This window comes from Peromyscus eremicus, chromosome 18 (assembly GCF_949786415.1).
Source record: "Peromyscus eremicus chromosome 18, PerEre_H2_v1, whole genome shotgun sequence".
NCBI lineage: Eukaryota > Metazoa > Chordata > Mammalia > Rodentia > Cricetidae > Peromyscus > Peromyscus eremicus.
Window position 1 is genome coordinate 38,461,190 of NC_081434.1, and position 19,383 is coordinate 38,480,572.

At 41.1% G+C, this 19,383-nt stretch overlaps 1 protein-coding gene across 1 annotated transcript in view; it reads left to right on the forward strand.

The window, feature by feature from the left end:
• The window catches only part of Mybpc1 (myosin binding protein C1), a 59,314-nt gene extending 40,598 nt beyond the window's left edge, over positions 1-18,716 (forward strand). Inside the window, exons 20-27 of the mRNA XM_059245399.1 lie at positions 330-497; positions 2,402-2,490; positions 4,358-4,553; positions 7,150-7,289; positions 10,274-10,433; positions 11,443-11,579; positions 14,042-14,228; positions 18,451-18,716. Of these exons, the coding sequence (XP_059101382.1) occupies positions 330-497; positions 2,402-2,490; positions 4,358-4,553; positions 7,150-7,289; positions 10,274-10,433; positions 11,443-11,579; positions 14,042-14,228; positions 18,451-18,551 (1,178 nt within the window). The 3' untranslated portion in view covers positions 18,552-18,716. The remainder of the gene's footprint in view (positions 1-329; positions 498-2,401; positions 2,491-4,357; positions 4,554-7,149; positions 7,290-10,273; positions 10,434-11,442; positions 11,580-14,041; positions 14,229-18,450) is intronic.
• The last annotated feature ends 667 nt before the right edge of the window (positions 18,717-19,383 follow it).

The window sequence follows — 19,383 nt, forward strand, 5'->3', positions numbered from 1 at the left end:
GGAACCAAGTTGGAGTAAAGCTGCTACAAAATTATTGAGAACACTTACTATTATTCAGGGCACTTTATTCCTAAGTAAGAGTTTTTTATTTTTATTTTTTTCAGAAATAACAGAGTGTAATTTAATTCTTTTTGTTGTTTATGCTAGCCATTTGGGGACATTTTCTCAGGTATTTAAATAGTCATAACCTGAGTCTAGTCCAAATCATGTTCTTTCTGAAGGATTTAAGCATGAATGTGAAATGCTAAGTTGGAGTTGGTTGTGATGGCCTGGGATGGCTTCTCTCACTAAACACTGTTCCTGCTTCTTTTTTCTTTCACTGGTCTTAGCTGAGGACTGGATAGTTGCAAACACGGACCTGATTGACAAGACGAAGTTCACCATCAATGGTCTCCCCACGGATGCAAAGATCTTCGTACGTGTGAAGGCTATTAACGCAGCTGGGGCTAGCGAGCCCAAGTATTATTCTCAGCCCATTCTTGTGAAGGAAGTTATAGGTAGGTGGTACGGCTCTTACATTTAATCTGCCTTTTCCATTGTTTGCTTTTACCTTTTTTCAAATCTCTTTCTAAGGAGTGGGGAGATGACTCAGTCAGTAAAGCCCTCCTGTAGGCATGAGGACTTGAGTTTGGTCACCAGAACCAACATGAGAAAGCCAAACATGGTGATATGCTATAATCCCAGTGTTGGAGAGACAGACACAGCGAGATCCTTGGGGGGTCACTGGCCGGCCAGCCTAGCCAATCAGCAAGCTCCAGGCCAGGAAGATCCCACCTCAAAAAACAAGGCAACAACAAAAGCCCAAGGTGGACGTTGTCCTGAGGAATGACACCAAGGTTGACCTCTGCAGTGTGCACATGTACATGGGTACACACACACACACACACACACACACACACACACACACACACACCTCTTCCTTAAAATTCATTTTTACTGCCATTCCTTTGATATTTTATGAGTGTTTCCTGGGAGTTAAAGATTAACAAAACACTGCTTTTTTAGGCAGTGTAGGAGGTCAGTTTTGGATTTTATAGTTTCGTACTCAGAAGAGCAGTTCAGTGACTTGGCCAGATGCTCTGAATGGACTGCATTGGAACTGCACCTGCACCTGCACTCTAGCTCAAGTGGGTCCTGCCAAGTCACAACCATTTTCATGATGGCCCAGATACATTTCGGCCCTTTTCAACGTCCTTACGTCTGTCCCGATGGCGTAAAGGAAGCCATTGGTATGTTTACATGAATCAAGTCAGTGGCAAAGAGTTATGACAGCTACCCCCCCTCCACGTGCTCACAGTTAAAGAGAAGGCTCCGTTTTGCCTCAGAGTGTTGTCGATCAAACATAACAAATGTTAACTGCATTAATCTTGGTCCTTAAGCCCATAACTTGCTTTCTGGACTGGAGAACAACTTTCAAAACTTGGTTTTCTCTTCCCACCATGTGGGTTTCAGGGACTGAACACAGGTCATCAGGCTTGCAGACATGCATCAACGGCTTTTGAATACCTAAAAATATTGATTGATACGGTAGTCCTATCAACAAATAAAAATTTTAAAATATTATACAATAAAAGTCAGCATTCAGAAGATCTCCACAATTCTATACAGTAATTGTTTCCAAATGACCAATACCTATCAAACAAATCAAGTATCGAATGTGGTTATAGTACTATATGCCCTGCTTGAAAGGCTGAGGCAGGGGGATTACTTGTCCTCTAGTTCTCTAAGTACTCAAATGCTTTCTTTTTTATCGTTTTACTTTATCTTATGTTTATGAGTGTTTTGCCTGCATGTATGCCAGGATGCCATGTCTGTGCCTGGTATCCAAAGAGGCCAGAAGACAGCAAAGAATCTCCTATAACTAGAGTTACAGTTTTGAGTTACCACGTGAGTCCTGGGAATCAAAGAGGACCCGCTAGAAGATCAGCCAGCGCTCTTAAGTGCTGAGCCATCCCTCTAATCCCATAAAAATGCATCTTAAAAATAACTACACAGGGTTGGGGATTTAGCTCAGTGGTAGAGCGCTTGCCTAGCAAGCGCAAGGCCCTGGATTCGGTCCTCAGCTCTAGAAAAAATAAATAAATAACTACACAGAGAGAAATCTTGTCAAAAAAACCCACAAATAAATAAATAAATAGATAGATAAATAAATAAATACATAAATAAATAAATAGAGATAGATAGATAGATAGATAGATAGATAGATAGATAAATGGCATCTGTGCTTAAAGAAAACAGTTTGGACCAAATTTGCTCAATATGCTGTGAAACATCTAAAATTGCGTGGAAGAGATGTGATCATAGGTCATGGGTGGGTCATGCACCGTGCAGTTCCGCTTACGAAAGGTCGTTTCCAGGCTGCTGTACTGATTGCACAACTGTGCTTCTCCACCCTTCCCAGAGCCGCCGAAGATTCGCATCCCGAGGCACCTGAAGCAGACTTACATCCGCCGGGTTGGAGAAGCTGTCAATCTGGTTATCCCTTTCCAGGTGAGAGGTCGAAACCTCTTACCCTGTCTCTCCAGGCTGGAGAGTTGAAAAGGTGGAGGGAGGTGGTCCAGCCTTCAAGTTCATCATGATTCAGAATTCCCCAGAAAGATCAGGTCAATAGTGGAAAACGCCATAAACCTGTCAGATTTCAATTCTGCAGGACGCAGAGATCTCATCATGCCTGAAGACTCAGTGGGGTGGGGGGAGGCAGGGATATTAGAGAGGAGATGAGGAAACGCTGCAAGAGTCTCTGTGACCTAGCCGTCTGTGACACGATTGTCTGCACTCAGGTGCTCATACCCAACAAAACAACGTCCTCTTAGTTTCCACAATGGCTCCCAACCAAACAGAATTCTGCTTTGAAATCTTGATGTCACTAACTGAAATACAAGCCCATTGCAAAATAATCACTCTAGCAAAAGTCTGCTGTTTATAAGATTAACCTGGCTTTTTTCTTTTTTTTATTTTCTTTCTTTCTTTCTCTCTCTCTCTCTCTCTCTCTCTCTCTCTCTCTCTCTCCCTCCCTCCCTTTCTTTCTTTCTTTCTTTCTTTCTTTCTTTCTTTCTTTTTTTCTTTCTTTCTTTCTTATTTATTTATTTATTTTTGAGACAGGGTATCTCTGTGTAGTTTTGGAGCCTTTCCTGGAACTCAACCCGTAGCCCAGGCTGGCCTCAAACTCAGAGATCCACATGCCTCTACCCCTCCCGAGTGCTGAGATTAAGGTGTATGCCATCACTGCCCAGCTAACCTGGCTTTTTTTAAAAACAATAATCAACTTAGGTCATTCTCTCTCTCACACAAGCACACACACACACACACACACACACACACACACACACACACACACACACCTTGCTCATGCCTGTACAGGAGGCTGAGGCCAAGGGACCACTGTGAGTTTAAGGCAGATAACAAGACAGCTGATCCACATAACAAGGTCTATATCAAATGAACAAATGGGCCAGGTGTGGTGGGGCTTGCCTGTAATCTTAGTATTCAGAAGATAAAAGTGGGGGGTTCAGGAATTCAAAGCTATCCAAGGCTATTCAGGAGCTTGAAGCTATTTTGGGCTACATGAGAGCCTGTCTCAAAAAAAAAGAAAAAGAAAAGGAAGGAAGGAAGGAAAGAAGGAAGGAAGGAAGGAAGGAAGAAAGGAAGGAAGGAAGGAAGAAAGAAAGAAAGAAAGAAAGAGAAAGAGAAAGGAAGAAAGAAAAACTGAAACTTGTGTCTATGGATAAGATTATAATTTTATAATTTCTTAATTGTGTCAACAGCTAGAGAGACTTTAGAACAGCCTGAGAGGGGAACACAGTATGTAAGAAAATAATTAGCTTTCGCTGTTACTGCTAAGCCCTGATGCTGTCTGCAGAAGACTTCAGTCTGTGAAGTGGACACTACTATTGTCCCTGTCTTACAGATTGAGAAACTGAGGCACAGAGTTTAACAGTTTTCCCAAGGTCACACCAATTTTAAGTGGTCAATAGTCAAGCATAGGTTCTGGGGTCCCAGAGCACATGCACTATCCTACTGGAGTCTGGCAGATCCACCCAGAACTGTTCTAGAAGTTTCTTAACTTGAAGGCTTTGGGCAAATCACTGAACCCCTCTTTCCAAATCAGTGAGGATAATGATTCTTATTTATGTGTAGACTAAGGAAAATAATAAACGTTATGCACCTGAAACACAGAAGGCCATCAGTTGAAGTGGCCTTGCTTAACAAGTGTCACCTACCACCAGGTCAGGATGTGGCATCTTCCACCCTTGTCTAAAATAAGTTAGGCCATTGTCATTCTTGTGATGTTTAAAAAAAAAAAAAAATCCAAGACAATGTTATTTCTCCCCTTCAACTTTTCCGTCTTTCATTTTAGGGCAAACCAAGACCAGAACTGACCTGGAAGAAGGATGGGGAAGAAATTGATAAGAATCAAATAAACATTCGCAACTCGGAGACTGATACCATCATCTTCATTAGGAAAGCGGAGAGGAGCCACTCTGGCAAGTACGACCTGCAGGTCAAAGTGGACAAGTACGTGGAAAACGCCTCCATCGACATCCAGATCGTAGGTAGGTCTCGGGGGAGGAGCTAGAACATTCTGTCAACGGAGGACAGAGACAAACGGTCTTTGTCCTTTGGGGAGAGATAGGAATGTGTTAGGCTTGTCCTACACAAACATATTTTTAAGATTAAAAAAGAGGCGGTGGCCGGGCGTTGGTGGCGCACGCCTTTAATCCCAGCACTCGGGAGGCAGAGCCAGGCGGATCTCTGTGAGTTCGAGGCCAGCCTGGGCTACCAAGTGAGTTCCAGGAAAAGGCACAAAACTACACAGAGAAACCCTGTCTTGAAAAACCAAAAAAAAAAAAAAAAAAAAAAAGAGAGGCGGTGGTGGCGCAGGCCTTTAATCCCAGCACTCAGGAGGCAGAGGCAGGTGGATCTCTGTGAGTTCAAGGCCAGCCTGGTCTATCTCAAAAAACAAACAAACAAACAAACAAAAACCTAAAAAAAAAGAAAGGAAAGAAGAGAATGACTAAAAAAGAAATAAGCAGCAAGAACAGTAAGATCTGTTAGTATTTCAAAATAACTTTCACTGGCCAAATGTGCTAATCATGGGAGACCATGTACGCAAGAAAATTAGTGGACACACTAATCTTAGTGAACTCAATTTGCATTGCTTAATATTGTTCTCTGGCTTTCAATTTCTAATCCCCTGATGATAAAGTATGTTTTATGCTGAAGAAAACAAAGTAGCTTCTAGACAGTTTAAAATGTTCTTGCCACACTGTAGCTAGAGTTTTCCTGCCTGGCCCACAGTCAGGACAAATCTCTTTCACCTGCCAGTCCCATAGCTGTTCAGACCCGACCAAGTAAACACATAGACTTATATTGGTTACAAACTGTATGGCCGTGGCAGGCTTCTTGCTAACTGTTCTTACAGCTTAAATTAATCCATTTCCATGAATCTATACCTTGCCACATGGCTCGTGGCTTACCAGCATCTTCACATGCTGTTTGTCATCATGGTGGCTGGCAGTGTCTCTCTGACTCAGCCTTCCACTTCCCAGCTTTATTCTCCTCCTTGTCCCGCCTACACTTCCTGCCTAGCCAATGGCCAATCAGTGTTTTATTTATTGACTAATTAGCAACACATTTGCCATACAGAACATCCCACAGCACCACACCCAAAATTCATTGGTTGTAAAGTCTGAGTGGAGAGTGAGGACTTTTTCCTAATGTAAAGATAAGTCAACAGAGCGCAACAATTGAAAACAGGAGGAGTTGATCGCTTGTGCTAGTTAGTACTCGTAGAAAGTAAACAAATAGGTTAGTTCTCATTTTTGTCACAATTAGGGAAACAGAATAGGGATCCTTATACACAGACACACACACACACACACACACACACACACACACACACATACACACATACACACACAGACACACACATACACACATACACACATACACACACAGACACACACACACACACATACACACATACACACACAGACACACACATACACACACATACACACATACACACACACACATACACACACACACACACACACACACACAGAGCTTAAACTATTCTGTAGATTTCGCAGCATCAGTAAGTAAACTTAGGAGGCTCAGAGGACACAAGCCTTTGCTACACAGCATGAGGACCTGGGATTGGGTTCCAGCACCCACAGAGCAAGTCAGGTGTGGTCCCACACGTGCCTCTAACCCCAGCACTGAGGTGAAAGGAGATCCCAGCATTGCTGTGGTTTGCTACCTGCCTGTCTTAGCTGAAAAGCAGTAGTTCCAGGTTCAGGAATAGACTCTACCTCAAAGAAGTAAGGTGGAGAGTGAGAGAGAGAGAGCACATGACAGCCTCCTCTGGCTTCCACATGTGTGTATCCCCCCCAACCCCTGACATGTACATACATACATACGTACATGCATACATATGCCCCTCACACACATACACAGAGAGAATTTAAGAACCCAGCATAGTGGTACATGCCTATAATTCCAGCATGTAGAAGGCTAAGGCGGAAGGATGCTGAGTTTAATGTCTAAAACACCGAACAATAAAAATCAGTTAATTAATTATTAGTGCTAAAAGAAGCCATGTTTCCAATCTTTTTTTTGTTCCAGTCAATTGACTGGGACTTGAGGTTCTCTAACTAGAGCAGTGGTTCTCAACCTTCCTAATGCTATGACCCTTTAATACAGTTCCTCATGTTGTGGTGACCCCCAACCATAAAGCATTTCATTGCCACTTCATAACTGTAGTTTTGCTACTATTATGAATCATGATGTAAATATCTGATGTGACTCCTGTGAAACGGTCATTCGACCCCCAAAGGGGTTGTGACCCACAGGTTGAGAACCAGTGAACTAAAGAGAAACTTCCTCTGGGAAACCTGAGCTCTTTAAACCAAGCACTGTTTTCCTCTCACCAGACCTTAAGGGGTTTTCTAAGCTAAGAAGAGTGAGAGACCCTTGGCCCTGTCTGGGATGAAGGGAACACGGTTTCTGTGTAGACCCTGTGCCTGAGACTGGAAGAATATTGCTTTCTGTAACAGGAAAAAGGGCATATTAAGATATCCTCATGAAACAGGGTATAGACTAGACGGGAATATGAACTCACAGTGATGGCATGACTCCATCCCACAGACCGCCCGGGTCCACCCCAATCTGTGACTATTGAAGATGTGTGGGGAGAGAACGTTGCTCTAACATGGACACCACCCAAGGACGATGGCAATGCGGCCATCACAGGGTACACTATCCAGAAGGCCGACAAGAAGAGCATGGTAAGTCTGGCTTCTGATTGACATCAGGAGCAAAGTCACTTCTGCCAGAGGCAATGGGATTGTTGGGAGGTTTCTCTGGTGAAGTCTGTCGGGGTGTGGAAGAGCCATGTGGCTGAGCCAGAAAGGTGAGGCCTTTCAAGTCACAGAGTTGAAGTAAATCCCAGGGCTGCCATTTAAGTCATGTGTGCATGACCTTGACTTCCTTGGTTCCCGTTTCCTTATCTACAAAATGGAGGTACAGATACTTATCTTGCTTGGTTATTTAAAGCTAAGATAGTCTAAAGCCGGTGGTAAAATGCAAACGGAATTCATTCTTCATTTTTAAAATATTCGCCATGCAATGCTTTCTCCTTGTGAAATAAACATTTAGTGGTATGGGCTTAAATCCAAATTTTTTTTTTAAAAAAATGGGTAGACATCAACTAGAAAAGAACGATTTTTGAAAGTTACATCATGTGCTAAGTTTCTGAGAAAGAAACCCACCTGATGTGTTCAAGATGCAACCCTGTAGGAATAATGGCTTATCATAGATGAGGAATTGGGGCTCTGAAAGAATCAGACTTGATGAGGAACAGAATTGTTGTGCTAAACGCTGAATAAGAATCTATGTGCGCCGGGTGGTGGTGGTGGCGCATACCCTTAATACCAGCACTTGGGAGTTACACAGAGAAACCCTGCCTCAAAAAAAAAACAAACAAAAAAAAAAAACAACAACAACAACAAAAAAAAAAACTCTATAAGAATCTATATGCTATATGCTATACCCTCCTATTGACCTACCTGTAAGGGATTGAATGAATGAATGAATGTTTGGGCACACATTGGAATAGAACATTTTTCCTTCCCATAATCAAACAGCATAGTGAACGGTGTAAAGTTGTTGTGTACTACACAGAGCTCAGCAAGAACTTAGGTCGTGAAGTTAGTTATACTGGCTTCATAGAAGGGGCCGGGGTGAAAAAGACAATCAGACTTCGAACTACTTCTTTCCATAAACTGTTTTTATCATGGCTTCCCCCCCCCCCCAAGTACTACATGACAAAATAAGACTTGGCATTTCAAGTAACATTTTTCATCTAAACAAACAGCCCGAGAGCTAGACCGATGGATGAATGACCTTGTAAGACAAACCTGAACAGCTCAGACTTCTTTTGCAATAAAGGATTGTCTTGGGCCTTGATCCTGATATTGGCAGAGAACCCAGAGGCACCAGAGTCTCTCTAGAGGGCCCCTCTGCAGTCTGCACATCATCTCAGACTAACGTGCTGGCACAGCATTTTATTCTTAAGATATCCAGCCTAGTCCTGCTGGGCCAGGACTTTCCTGCCAGTCCACGTGACTGAGTCTGCCTGGGGACCCCTGACGCAGCACTGTGTTTCTCTTGCATTTCAGCAGCAACAGAACCAGGGACCAGACGGTGCTTATTCTACCAATTCTTCTTCGAGGGGACAAGGTCACCCCGTCTCCTCATGCCTGCAGGCTCCAGTCTTCCCCAAATCCCCACAGCCTCCCACCTTTGTGGTTTCTGTTATGTGGGCCCAAACATTCACTTGTTCGTCCTCTTACTCTGTGTGTTAAACACCGTTGAATCAGCTGAATAAAAAGAAGGAAATAAGAAAGAAAAAATATTCCCATTTTGGGGGCACTCTGGTCAAGGCAAGATGAAAGACATAAAATCAAATGATAAGCCAATATGAAAAAGTTAGGATAGGGCTGGAGAGATGGCTCAGAGGTTAAGAGCACTGGCTGCTTTTCCAGAGGTCCCGAGTTCAATTCCCAGCAACCACATGGTGGCTCACAACCATCTGTAATGAGATGTAGCACCTTCTTATGGCGTGCAGGGATACATGTAGACAGAACACTGCGTACATAATAAATAAATGTAAAAAAGAAAGTTAGGATAAAGGTTTGCATAAAGAGTTTTGGGAATAAATGAACACATAGCTATGTTTTTTTCTGGTATTAAATTATCCCAAATTTATAATGATGGCCTTGAAAATTCCAAGGAGAATTCTTTTCCTGTATAGAAGTGTGTTTTTATTAGCAAATGTATTTTTTCCGTTAGTAGTACAAAACATATGTTGACTAGTGTGGTCTTCTACTGGTAACAGTGCAAGCTTTGAAATTATATTTCTTGGTATGGGGAGGACAAAAAATTTAAAAGTATCTTAATGTATTCATTCACTTATCCACTCAATACTTAATATTTACTTTGTGTATTGAAGCTACTAGGTGCCAGGCACCATCAGAGGCTTGGGTGGGAAATCAGACTTTATGTTAATTGTGCATCCTCTGCAGCTGAGAGAGTAAACAAGTAAAGTAAGTGTGTGTGTGTGTGTGTGTGTGTGTGTGTGTGTGTGTGTGCGTGCGCATGTGTGTGGGGCGGTTATGAGGAAAACACATCCGGGTTAAGGTCATAAAGCATGTCCAAAACGGTACAGACAGAACAGCAGTAGAAACAGGCAGGGACAAGGTGACAGGTAGAATAACCTGAATTAACAAGCTAGGCAAAATTATTGGATCTAGCCCCATCTATTACTCTTAACAATAAATTATCAGTTACATTCTGTAATTATATTTTGTCCCACAAAGGATTGCTAGATCAAGGGGTGGATAAATAGATGCCAGACATGATGCAGCTATGAAAAATACCAAGATGGTAGTAGATGATATGAATCTAACATGTAAATGGAGACTCAATCGGTGCAGACCATGGTAGATAAGTTATATAGTATTAAATGTCTATTGTCATTGCCCTCAACATAGAAATTAGTGCTGTTTTTTTTTTTTAATGACACATTTTTTTTCCCCCGAGACAACTCACTCTGTAGACCAAGCTGGCCTTGAACTCACAGAGATCTGCCTGCCTCTGTCTCCCAAGTGCTGGGATTAAAGGTGTGCACCACGACCACCTGGTGACACATTCTTTTTATTCTAATCAATAGGTGATTTTCCTCAAATAATAGTCATTTTTTCCCCTTCAGGAATGGTTCACTGTCATTGAGCATTACCACCGAACCAATGCCACCATTACCGAGCTGGTCATAGGGAACGAATATTACTTCCGGGTCTTCGCTGAAAACATGTGTGGCCTCAGTGAGGACGCGACAATGACTAAGGAGAGTGCTGTGATTGCCAAGGATGGTGAGTTGGAGGTGGACTGACATTCGGAGACCTTGGTTGAGTCAATGGAAAAGAATGAAAGAGGGGGGCCTGGAGAGATGGCTCAGAGCACGAGCTGTTCTTCCAGAGGTCCTGAGTTCAATTCCCAGCAACCACATGGTGGCTCATAGCCATCCGTAATGAGATCTGGTACCCCCTTCTGGCGTGCAGGCATACATGCGCCTACACTGTATACACAATTTAAAAACAAAACACAAAACAAAACAAAACATGCATGCACGCCTTTAATCCCAGCACTCGGGAGGCAGAGCCAGGCGGATCTTTGTGAGTTCGAGGCCAACCTGGTCTACAGAGCGAGATCCAGGAAAGGCACAAAGCTACACAGAGAAACCCTGTCTCAGAAAAACAAAACAAAACAAAACAAAATTTAAAACAAAAGAGTGAAAAGGGGAGAGACATGGAGACAGAGAATAAGAGTGAGCATATGCTGGGAAATTATGGTAACAATATTGAAGTAAGATTTCAATTCTACGGGTAATTTTTTCTAGGGGAATTACACTATTATTATAGATTTTACAAATTCGATTCATTCCAGTTTCTGGTCCCTGGGTCTATACGTGGTGGATGTCAGGCAGATAGGAAAAATTCCCTGGTTTTCTGTTTACTTTTGGTACCTTCAATGTAGCGTGACATGAGACGTGCTCTAAAGAAACGCGGAGCTAAATTTCAGCCTTTCATCCAGTCACTCAAGTCTCTCAAGTCCTTCACTGTCATTTTTGTTTTGTTTTGTTTTTTCGAGACAGAGTTTCTCTGTGTAGTTTTGGAGCCTGTCCTGGATCTCGCTCTGTAGCCCAGGCTGGCCTCGAACTCACAGAGATCCTCCTGCCTCTGCCTCCCGAGTGCTGGGATTGAAGGCATGTGCCATCACCACCTAGCAAAGGAAGTTTTACTCATGAGTAAAGGATGCCAAGAATAATACATCTCAAGCCAACTTCTATTTTTTAAATATCTTTCACTACTAATTTTTAAGGTAAAATCTACAAAAACCCAGTATATGAAGACTTTGATTTCACGGAGGCTCCCATGTTTACTCAGCCTTTGGTGAACACCTATGCCATTGCTGGTTATAATGCCACCCTGAACTGCAGCGTCCGAGGAAATCCTAAGGTACTGTGTTTTACTATCAAGTTACTGAAATTTAAGAACTGATTCCAAAAAACTCTTTTATATTTGCCTTGTTATAATGGCAAGTAAAACGATAAAACCGGCCTTCCAACTTCTGTGTCTTTCTAGGGTGGGAGGAGTGAAGAAATGTGGGTTTTGTGGATAAATAATTACAACATTTAAATTAGGAGGAACAAATGTGGTATATGTCTTTATTAACTAATGGAAAGCCACTAAAGAAATAAAACTGCAGGAAAGAAGCAAGAAGTAAGCAGAGGGGATATTGTTTTACCTAGAAAAATTTGGTGGTAATGTTGACTCATCAAGAGGTCTCTAACACACTTAACAGTCACATGATAATTCAGGTGTTGTTTTTAACAAAATCTCAAATGTTCAATTTTATCAATAAAGACTCGGGAGCCAGATGCTGGGAAGAAAGCCTGCTCGCTCAGAGAGGCTGAGAAAGCACCCAGCTGACCTTCCTCCATCCCAGAAAGATCCTTCCACCTGCTGTCTCAAACAACTCTCCCGTCAAACTGCATGTCCCTCCCCTCCACTTCCTGTGTGTCTATCTGTCCTCCTGACTCCCTCCTACTCTCTATGGTTTTTTCTTAATAATCCTATGTTCACTTCCTGTCAGCTGGTTGCTTGCTCCGCCTCTTGACTTATGGTTGACTTTATTTCATCCTGTTTGCAACATTCAAATAGAAAGGCGTGTGCTAGGGCTGAGCCAAACCACAGCTAGAACCAGGTTTTTTTCCAGTAACACACTCTCTGGGTTTACAATGTGATCAAATGTCCTGCAACACTCAGGGCAGAGTATAAAATGTGCTCTGCTAAGGGTGCAGAGTGCTAAAACTGGGTGATCACATTCATTCAAAAGGTTCTCAAGTCTCTTGTTGTTGGTGTTTAAAAGCAAGAATTAACAAATGTTGTCCATAGTGGTCTCTATCCCTGGGTAGCACTAAAGTAAAGTATGCTCAAATTTTGAAAACTCTGATAGAATGAAACGCAATAACAGTGGCCTATGTCTGGGCAGAATGGGGTAAGGCAAAGGGAAAAGCCAGGAGCAGCATGGGGGAAGGTGCTGAATTCATGTGTAGGCAGATGTGATGTGGGGACCTCCACCTGGGAATAGGAAATGTTAACTCCGAGTGTAGAAGGAAGGCTCAGGCTGCTGCTCTCAGCTGGGGAGTCTCAGCTTGGAGGTGCTACACACCGCCCCTTGGAGCTCAAGTTCTGCAAAGGAATAGCATTGAGAAAGGAAGGCAGTAAAAAGCCAAGGACTGGGCGGGCGGTGGTGGCGCACGCCTTTAATCCCAGCACTCGGGAGGCAGAGCCAGGCGGATCTCTGTGAGTTCGAGGCCAGCCTGGGCTACCAAGTGAGTCCCAGGAAAGGCGCAAAGCTACACAGAGAAACCCTGTCTCGAAAAACCAAAAAAAAAAAAAAAAAAAAAAAAAGCCAAGGACCCAGATGTGACCCAGATGTGAGCCTTTGGGATGGTCTCACTTGAAAGGTGGAGGATCTAGAGGGCTTCGTAAAAGACAGCAAAGGCTCTGACTGGGATCTGAGGGAGACAGGGTAATAAAGGCAGAGCAGGAGAGAGCAGGTCAAGGCTGAGCATGTTTACAGAGGGAAGGAGTAGGGAGGAAAGCGGGGGAGGTCAATGACTGCAAATGTAGATCAGGGGTCAAGGAGCACACAAGCACCTTCCTGGGTGACTAGAGCTTTGCTGAGCTTGTATTACTCAGCTGGAGCAGATCTCCTACCACTAGACAATAAATACGATGTCAGAGGGGAGGTGATGTGCCGAGAGAGCATACGTAACCTATACAGAATTAGAGGCTCTTTGGGGAAAGAGGAGACAATCAGATGACCATGGTACTGTTTGGGAATTCTCTGAAAATACCCAGTATATACATACACTCTGTTACGAATTCCTATCACAAACCTGTAGGTCAATTTTTTTTTTAATCTAGAAATAATTGTCAAAACGTGTATAGTCAAGGCACACAACGTGATTTGATGTGCATTGTGCAATGATTTTCACAATCAAACTAGCACATCCACAAGCACACATGTAAGACATCAGAGGCTTAGAATTCATTTGTCTCCTGACTGAACATTTTGTGCCTGCGTAGATTAATTTGGAATGCAACTTAATCCTTCTGGGGAGATTGCTCTCGAGCTGTCCTCTGCACAGCTAACTCCAGCTTTCTTCTTTAGAGCTACCCCTTTGCTTTCCTTCCAATTGAATAGAATTTAATTTGAGATAAACAGGAACCAAGCAGTTGTCTACTTGGGTAGAAGAAAGATGCCCTTTCTTCCTAATCCATGCTTTAAAATCCCGTCATTGGGTCAGAGGGGCTCTTAACATGCTACATACAAACCCTGGGTCAGAGAGGCTCTTACTATGCTACACACAAACAGGCTTTGACTTGAGTTTCTTCAATCTGGACTTCAGCCCAAAATCACCTGGATGAAAAACAAAGTGGCTATCGTGGATGACCCAAGATACAGGATGTTCAGCAACCAAGGAGTCTGTACCCTGGAGATCCGCAAGCCTAGTCCCTATGATGGAGGCACTTACTGCTGCAAAGCGGTCAATGACCTCGGGACGGTGGAGATCGAATGCAAACTGGAGGTGAAAGGTATGTCACCTAAGATCTCAGCTGTAGGCTTAAGTGAAAGGATGTGGTGTAAGGAAACTTTCAATGCAAAATCAAGACTACTTGGCAGGATGCTGTGGCGAGGTAGAATCGATGGGGAAGGGGTACTTCTACTTGAGCATTCAGGCTGTTTGTTAAGATCCTTGACTATCTGGGTTAACTTGTTTTAGTATTTTTTAAAAATTCACGTTAATTAAAGGAAGATTAATTTCAGTGAAATGTAGGTGGGTAGCATGGTGAGAATGAATGAAGTGAAAAACGGTATTGCTTCAGTGACATAGTCCATCTGTAAATGGAAGCCTGGTGTACGAGCTTGTCTACTGAAACCGCAGTTAAGCAAATCACACTGTTTTTAGTAAGCTGTGAAACTTCGTACATACAAATACATACATACATATTTATACACATATGCATACATATGCCGTGTTGTTAATTCAGGGTTTGACATGTGTGTAGGATACAGCATACCTGTATTGTAACATTACTAAGGGATTTTTCTTTATAGGCTTATATTCCATTTAAGAAATGTCACAACTAATGTAAACCAAGAAAAACACATAAGGATCTTAGCATAGTCGTCTTAATGGCATTTCTTACTAATTGACAAGAGTTTATTCTAAAGTTTATCTTAACAACCAAAACCTGCTTTGGGACACCATGAGATACCAGACAATATGACTCTAATGTGTTTTCACTCATTATTTCATTTCTATCCTCTGATAACCAAAGTGTTTTATTTTCCCTGTCTGTCTATGATGAAACAATTCGACCCTAAAAGTAAAAAAAGTTGGCTTTGTAAATATGTATTTTATAGTCATGATAAATGTCTAAGATGTTTTTAAAAGAACCTTTTCCTCCTAAGTTTAGCATAGAGTATAAGAACCTTCTTGAACAATAACATACTCTTAATACTTTTCTTTCTCTTATGATTTTTTTGTCCTCGGGTATATGGTAATTCAGAATTAAGTGATAGGAGAAATGTTTCTATGTCATAAGCATAGGGCCTATGATAGTAATAAAAAATTCCACAGCTTACTATTGAGGAAGCCCTTACAAATTTAACCACTACAGTTAGTTTTACATGATGATTTAGGCCATTCATAACTCATCTGGTTTCTAAACTTCTAGCTTTATTGTTTCAAGGTATTATTATAAATTTCTAACATCATCCAAAAAGCAAAATAAAAAATTATCCTATAGTCATGCCTTGAAAATAACAAAATGTTAAGGGCATAAAATGATAATTTCATAAGTGGTTCAATATCTAGAGCCTTCCACACAGATAAGTGAGATTATGCATGTAAATGTTACAGTTTTTAGAAATGTTATAGTAAATTGAGTAAAGACTGAATTTAATGTTGAGGAAAATGTATTCTTTTGTAAATAAGTCATGATCAGGTATCGACTGTGATTCCTTTCTTGATAAAAGCTTTTGGTTCTAAAAACAAAGCTGAGACTGTTTGTCATCGGATTGTTATCTGATAAGGGGTTTATGTAAATGAATTAAGCTATGTATTAAAAGGTAAGAATGTCAACTGAGAATAAATAAATACGGTACAAATATTCTAATTCTGCAGTGATATATCAAGGAGTAAATACCCCTGGACAGCCAGTCTCCATGGAGGGGCAGCAACAGGTTCAAAAAGTTCATATCCCACTGGATATTTCGATATTTCTGTTCCATTCCTCTTACATGAAAACGCACTTTGCATGTAAAGCTTGAGTTTCTTGTTTGCTTTTAATTGTAATTCTTAGCAGCTCATGGCATACAACGTTTATGTCATGAACGAGGAAGGCAAATTATCCAAGGATATTAATTTACACAGAACCAATACCTTTTTTCAGAAGACTGAATATCAGACCACTGTCCCCATAAACAAAGTCAGAAAGCGGCATTTGAGGAAACCTTCATTTTGTATATGACTATCAAAAAACCCTTTAGAAACAAGGACATTTACTTAACGTCTTTATTTTTCAAGTGTATAAAGACAGGTTGGTCCTTGAAGATAGTTTCCAGCATAGGGAGTTTGTATTCATGATGGAATTCAGAAACTGAGCACCTCGCAGCTGTTAAGTTGTAAAGAGAGCGTGCTCTGTGCATTTTTGAAGGAAGATACAAAGACAGCTGTGACATTTGGAAACTCTCCCATGTAAGATTTTCCCATTGCAAATTTACTGGTAGGATATCTAACCTATTCATGTATTGGACAGTTTGGAAATCTTTGTGGTATCCAAATTATCTCATATGCTTATGAACTTAAAAGGAAGGAAAAGTCTAGGGCTTATAAATATACTACATATAAAAAGTCCTATTGTATGTGTATGACCCACTCTCACTTGGAAGAGCTAATTAAAAAGTTCTTTGGGACTAGGTAAACAACCTGAATTAAACTCCAGTATAGATCTACGCTGAATTTACAGTATCTGCTTTCTGAATGTAGAGGTAATGCCAACACTAAAGAGAAAATAAAATACCAGAGTTCTTCTTTTGAAGTACTGTAGGCTATAGAACAATCACTGTAGCTTGAGTTTAAGACTTCCTTAGACCAGTTACATATAATCAATCCCAACAGAATATTATAAAATACACTAGCTCAATAGTTATACTTGATAATTTTGCCTTTTGGAATTTCAACATATATATATGAACACTAACATTTTAAAATATTGTCTATGTTTTTCTTTTGTTGAAAAACACGATATATATATGTTGCAGGGAATTTTTTAAGCTAACAGTTTGGAAGCTCTTACCATAAATATTCACTAGTCAGATTAGCTTTGCCACCTATTCTAGCTAAGTGGTTATGCCTATTATTAATTTTTTATGTATTAATGATCCTCTTGAAGTGACACCCTTCACTCTATTTTTCCTTTGTCATTCACCCGACTAAGGATTAATGAAATCACCTGATCATAATCGTGACCATAATTTCACCTCCAACATACACGCAACTTTGATGTTAGCACTTTATTAATTCTTACAACTTCTCTCTTCTCTTTCTCTCTCTTCTTTAGTTGTAGCACAGTAAGGATTTCTGAATGTATATTGCCCTAAGGTAAGCTTTCATATGGCTTTAGCATATGAAGCTTATGAATGTCATAAGCCATACCAGGCCTGTGGAGTATGGCATGATTTCCATTACGTAATCCAATGAAACTAGAGCCTGCTAACTTTGTAGTTTTAATTGGTATTTCTGGATCTTGACATTAACATCTAATACTGAGCCTTCACAACCATTTCTTCTGGACATGCAGCAAGTTGTTGAATGAGGTAGAGCATGAATCAAAGGATTTGATGTAGATGAAATGAGTGAGACCCGTGCATCTGAATTCTTTGCATCAAGGAATGGACATGTATATAAGTGGCATCGTTTCTACCGATATGTGACATGGTTGGTTGTTTTCTTTTTCATTAAGGAGAATGAGTTTCTCAAATTTGCATTAAAGAAGTTTTAAGATTGTCCCAACAGCATGCTGCTTTTGTTTGTTCATAAATTTTTTTAGCAAGAAGTAAAGCATTCATTATAAAGGGTAGTGCAGGCTTTCTGGTTTCGTGGGGTTTCTCCTGAATGATACTTTGATGTTTAAAACACTATAACAGGAATTCAGAAGGTAGGTATGAAATACTAGTTGGCATTTCTCTCATTTTCAGAAGGTATTAGCTCTAGTTTTTGCAGTTTATAAATGGCCAAAGTTAAAGCAAATATTTTTCTTCTCCACTGGGCTTGAATCAGAATATTCTGTGCTTAATTCAAAAGAACATTAAGGAGTTGGGAAGTGGCTCTGTGGTGACCTACAGCCATTCAGTCAGAAGCTTTACATCATTTGGGGAGAACTCTCAAAACCTCTCTAAGAGCAATGCACTCTCTCTCTCTCTCTTTTTTTTTTTTTTTTTTTTTTTTTTGCAATGCACTCTCAAAGCACTGAGAATTTAAACCAAAATGGAACAACAGTAGGGGATAAATTACTATGAGTTTGCCAGGAACTTGATTTTTTTTTTTTTTTTGGTCGAGATGCCAAGCACTTTAAATTCTAAATGTACAAGAACCAGGAGAAGATTTCAAGTAGGGCCTTAGTGAGTCTTTGTAGCTCATAAGAACAAAAGCGACCCCATTTGCAGGCAGCTAGTCCAGGAGTGTCCTCTGGGTGATCTTTCCTGTGGGTATTTTTAACTTCCGCTTTCTCCATTTTGTGTTCTCTCTAGGTGGGCTGTCCTTCTGCAGGCTCCTCCTGCAGGGCGTACCTCCAAACATAATCGATTCATATTTGCGAGACTTGCAATCAAGCAATCCTGAGGAATACTGAGGGCTGGGCACTGCCTCTATAAACACCAGTGCTTTGAAATTTGGTTGAAAAGAGAAGGCGTTTTCTGGTTTTTCCCCAGGCCCCCAAGTGTGGTCATGTTCTCTCCTCCTAACCTTGAAGAAAGAAAGAAAAATATTGTTTGCACAGATTGCTTAATTAAAAATAGCGAACAAAAATCTCTTTTTCAGTCACATTTTGTTCATTATCGTATGGCTTCGTTCACTGTACTTTACTAAAAGGCCAACTGTAGAATAAGGAAAAGCCATTATCTCAGTTTATAATAGTATCTCTAAATGGTTTTCTTTCCCAGAGTAAAAACCACAACACAATACACCATAATGGATTCTGAAAACCCATCTTTCTTGATTTGACTTTTCACTGTGTGCCCCAAAGTCGTGGCAAGCATCCTGACACAGCTCCCTGAATACTGGGGTCACCGATGTGAAACACTAAACTTGGCTTTAATAATTTTTTCTTTTTTTCCATTTCTTTTTATAAAGATTTATTTATTTATTATGTATACAGTGTTCTGTCTGTATGTATGCCTGCATGCCACAAGAGGACACCAGATCTCATTACAGATGGTTGTGAGCCATTATGTGGTTGCTGGGAATTGAACTCAGGACCCCTGGAAGAGCAGGTAGCACCCTAAACCGCTGAGCCATCTCTCCAGCCCCCTAAATTTTGAGAACTTTCTTTTCTTTGTTTTCTTTTCTTTTTTTTTTTCCCCAAGACAGGGTTTCTCTGTGTAGCTTTGCGCCTTTCCTGGAACTCTATAGCCCAGGCTGGCCTCAAACTCACGGAGATCCGCCTGTCTCTGCCTCCCAAGTAC